Raw genomic sequence first — 4794 nt, forward strand, 5'->3', positions numbered from 1 at the left:
ATCAGTAACAATTATAGCAATTAATGCAGAGTGTTGAGTTTTAAAACTTGTGTTTCAGTAAGTTTTTTTTTTTCTGTACACTAATGACTAGAAATAAATATAAAATATTTTATCAGCCAGTTTATTGAGTAAAATAAAAGTGTTGAGGAAGCAAGCAGCCCCCTGTTTTAAAATGTGAACGTTTTTTCTGTAAATTTTTTCTGGCTGTCTTTTGACTTAAGCCGGGTATACACTGTACGATTTTTTTGCCCTTTTCAGGCCGACTTTCCGGTTGTGCGAGAATTTTTCGATGGGGCTGACTTTCAGCCTGGTCGTGCGTCGTGGGGCAATCAGCATCTCACGACCATCTCCTGATCAGGAATTGTGAGGTCGAGAGAAAATCAAACATGTCTGATTTTTGGTATGCTGTTGTGGGCAAATCGCTGAGGGGGCATGCGCAAACAAGGATTCTTCTTCTTCCTCTCAGATGAAAACAAAATCATTGCGGGGATGTGAGTGAAATGGAGTTCTCTCTGTAAAACTATCAGACTGCAGTAGCCACGTTTGCTCAGCCATGTTTTTGTCCAAATACGTCACCCTTTGTTTTTAGGGCTTTCAGCACAAAATTGTACAAATTTCAAAATCCTGACAACTTGTCGCCGTCAGGATTTGGTTGTGGTTTGAGGACCCAAATGCAGAGGCAGAGAGGCTAAGGTGAATTATTGCAGTTCAATTGAAAAAGACAGGTAACAGAGGCAGCAATCCAAAAATCCAACTAAAAATGTTAACAAACCGAAAACAATGGACACATCAGGGTAAAACGAGCACAAGGAGCCAGGGAGAGACGAGGTAAGAAGACAACCAGCGACAAGGAACCAGCAAAGAGTGACAGCAGAAGGACAGTATATGTGGCTGACTGAACAAAGGCAGGGCTAACGAGCTGATAAGGAGCAGGTGTGAGTGGAGATAACGAGGAAGCCAAGGGAAAAGGAACAAACACAAGAGGGCAATAGAGGACAATAAAGAAAAAATTAGTTCTAAAATATATGGAAGTAAACCAATGAAACACACGGATCAAAGTTAAACCGAAAATAAGACCGTCACAGTCGTCACCGTTTTTTTTAGGGCTTAGACGTACAGTATGAGAACATACATCGTGAGCTGTGAGCTGTGGCTGCGTGAAACGATTAAAAAAATCACAAAGTATATCCCCGGCTTTAGTGAAGTTAACAGGTTTCATTGGAAGTGCTGCAGCAGGTCTGTGAATCCTAGTTAAACCCTGTGCTGGAGCAGAGAAGAATGTCCAGAAAATTCATGCAAAAAGCATCTGATTGCTGTGTTAGAAGAAAATAGAAGAGAAAAGAAAAATCCTGAGCATGATTATTTTTGACAAGTTAGGGTAGTGCTCAATTCCAATTCTGTTGTAGAACATGTGAAACCAATGAAATACATGTGACACTTAAATTTGTTCGACTTAAATCATTTTTTAATGTGTTTTTTAGACTTTGGTCTTTTGTTATAGTAAACATTAATTATTGATTTTCAAAAAAGGTCTATTTTACTCTTTTATTACAGAAATGCTTTAAGATAACTGACATATAGATAAACTTTAAAAAAAAAAATTTAATATTTGCAATAAATTTCAATAAAAAAAAAACTGATATATTATTATAAACTGTGTTATTATGGTGCTTTTTAAGGTAAATAAAGTTTAACTTTTACATCTTTATGGAAAGCTTTGAAAGAAAGTGTCCTAGCTTCAGGAATTTCATTGAGTACAAAGACGGATACTTTTTCCATTTTTCACACAAAGCTAAAGCTGGTGCAGTATGTATTATAAAAGCTTTATCATATCGGCATAACTGAAGCATAACTTCAGGTTTACTCTGAGTTTTCCTTTTCTTTATGCTTTGCAACAATTTCTGGCTCCACTTAATTTTCTCTTGTTTTGTATTTGCTCGGAGAGACACTTTATTTGTTTAATATTTGTTGACTTTGAGGCATTAAAAGAAACTAATGTAAGTTTAAGATCCTTCTACACTTTACCCTAAAGAGTAAGTAGCTTTAGTCTCAAATGTGTACTTATTAAGTATCATAGAGCAGTAGAAGGGATTATCTTACTAATTATTATTTTAGATTTTTGATTTTATATAGAAACTGCATTAAGTTTCAGAACCTGTGGCCTATACACTGGTTTTATCTGTCTAAGGCAAGGGTTTGAAATTAATTTAAATGATTATAATAACTTACTTTTATCAGGGTTGTCATGGCAATAAAAGCAGTCAGTCTAATGGGATAAAAATACAGTGTTTCCACTGTTTGTTTCTATCATCTCTGCAGGAGTTTATTTAATTAAACTTTGATTGGATCTGCCTGTCAAAGACTTGTTTTTTAAAATAGCACCTTAAATTATTTGAAATTAGAGGTTACTAAATATGTGAACCCTGTCATGTGATGTATGGCAGTTTGCTGTGGTTAAACTGCTCAGTGACATTATCCCTAAAATCCCTCAATCCCCGGTGTCACTGAGACCAAGCCCAGTATTTGCTGGGATCACTCTAGGGCTCCCACTTGTGCTCTCTCTTTCCGTTCTTTCCCACTAAACGTATACAAGTGACACATTTAAGAGCCGTTTTATTTTAGGCTGCCGTCCAAAGGGAGCAGCTACTGTCAGAGCGAAAGCAACGTAAATGTGTAAAATAAATCCAAATGTTTAAATCATTGTTTTTCCCTCAGGAACACTTACAGCCTGGGGGCTAGAGAGGAATTTGAGCTGGCAATGATGCTGGATCATATTTCTGAATGGTTATTTATTGTTCCAGTATTGTAGGGGCAGTAGAAATGTGTCAGCACTGGCCAAGATCTTGGTTTTTAATTTAGTAAAACCAGAAATAAATGTTTAATTATGTAATTTCACTTCTAAAAGTTATGTAAAAAAAAAAAAACGAAATAAATTCAAATAAATCCTCTGCTCCTTTGGCTTGGTATTGATGGTCTTGGGACTTACTTTGTTACTGGTTACTAATACTGTAGATCTATCAAAAATGCTATCTGTAAAATTACATTTTCAACACCTAAAAACTCAAGAAGCATTCTGATATTTTTTGTGATTTATTTTTATCTTTCAGGAGTAAGGAGCCTCTGAAAGACAATGTGGTGTCGACCTACGAGGAGCATGAGGACAGCGTGTACGCAGCAGAGTGGTCATCAGCTGACCCCTGGCTGTTTGCATCACTCAGCTATGATGGACGCCTGGTCATCAACAGGGTTCCCCGAGCTCTTAAATACAGCATCCTCCTGTGAGACAAAGGGGAGCCAGTGGAATGACAGTGTTTAAATATTTGTCTAGTGTAAATATCTAAGTATGGGTGTTCTAGTAACTGTAAAGATGGAAGTGTAATGCATATCAGCATTAAAGTGGAATATCTGAATCAAAGTGGAAATTTTGGTTAATGTCAAAGTTTTATATGTTGACAAATCTGTTTTCTTTTTATTTTATTTTTTTACTAACCTGGTTGATTTTCTTTAACCATTACATGACATGAAATAATTGAAACAGAATAGGTGAGGTTACAATCATAAAATCATAATAGCAACACTATAATGGCAGTGTTGGCCTAGTGGTTAGAGCAGTGCGCTTGTGCTCTGAGAAGGTTGCAAGTACCCGGTTTGATCCCCACAGCCTCCACTCTGGGTGTCTGAGCAAAACCCTTAACTCATGATGGCTCCCCGGGCGCCGCACAGTGGCAGCCCACTGCTCCCCAAGGGGATGGGTCAAAATGCAGAGAACAAATTTCCCCTATTTAAGACAATAAAGGGATTTACATTATCTTTTCAAAGGTTGCCTTTTTGTGTCAATCAGTCAATGTTCCTAATAACACTGCTCAGTGGCACAGTGGGAAGCACTGCTGCCTTGCAGCAAGAAGGGAAGTTTGCATGGAGTTAGCATGTTTTCCCTGTACATGCGTGCGTTCTCTCCGGGTACTCCACTTAGGTTAATTGGCTTCTCTAAATTCTCCTTAGGTGTGAGTGTGTGGGTTAATGGTTGTCCTGTTTGTCTCTGTGTTGCCCCGATCGACTGGCAACCTGTCCAGGGTGGACCCCGCCTCTCACCCATTGACAGCTGGAGATGGGTACCAGCACCCCTCGCGACAAACTAAGATAAAGCGTGATGAAAAATGGATGGATGTTCCTAATAACCCCTGGAAAAAAACATTTTAAATGTAAAACCCCAATGTTCTGTCCTGCCATACATATCTTTACTGTGGCAGCCAATAAGTGTGGAGGGGGCTGTAAGCTCACAATAACACTAAAAAATGGGTCTTAGCTTTGATTTGATAACAAATACAGCCAACTAAAAGGCTGGAGGGAGAGGCAGCTTAATTCATTACTCAGATCTCAAAATTGCTGTTGATTTTGTGTCCATTGATTTTTGAATTAACTTTCAAATAGTTTTATTGATTTTTACTGGGAGTGCTTCTGTCCAATATAGACTTAAATGCTGCTGTAAATTCAAACTTAACAGAGCTATGATGCACAAGACAGAAATCATCTGCCGTGTTTTTTTTCTTTTCTTCTTTTTTTTTTAAACAATTGTAAGTTGCTGTTATTTTGTCGATTTTGCACCATCTGTATACTTCTGCATCTCCACTGATTCTCCATCCACATGCCCTCCTTTGCTGAGTCTGTAGACGCTCTGACCGGTCGATGGTGACAGTCCGAGCCTCTGTGATAGCGCACATCATTGACAGGCCTCCTAATTGCAGCTTGACTTCAGGGATCACACTTTCACATGCTCTTACACACACAGGAGGA

The 4794-nt window shown here is 38.3% G+C and overlaps 1 protein-coding gene across 1 annotated transcript in view; it reads left to right on the forward strand.

Moving 5' to 3' along the window:
• Positions 1-3554, forward strand: part of tssc1 (tumor suppressing subtransferable candidate 1) — a 68891-nt gene extending 65337 nt beyond the window's left edge. The window contains exon 9 of the mRNA XM_015381263.1: positions 3108-3554. Coding sequence (XP_015236749.1) covers positions 3108-3282 — 175 coding nt within the window. The 3' untranslated portion in view covers positions 3283-3554. The remainder of the gene's footprint in view (positions 1-3107) is intronic.
• The last annotated feature ends 1240 nt before the right edge of the window (positions 3555-4794 follow it).

The sequence above is a fragment of the Cyprinodon variegatus genome, unplaced genomic scaffold (assembly GCF_000732505.1).
Source record: "Cyprinodon variegatus isolate N-32 unplaced genomic scaffold, C_variegatus-1.0 Scaffold230, whole genome shotgun sequence".
Lineage (NCBI taxonomy): Eukaryota > Metazoa > Chordata > Actinopteri > Cyprinodontiformes > Cyprinodontidae > Cyprinodon > Cyprinodon variegatus.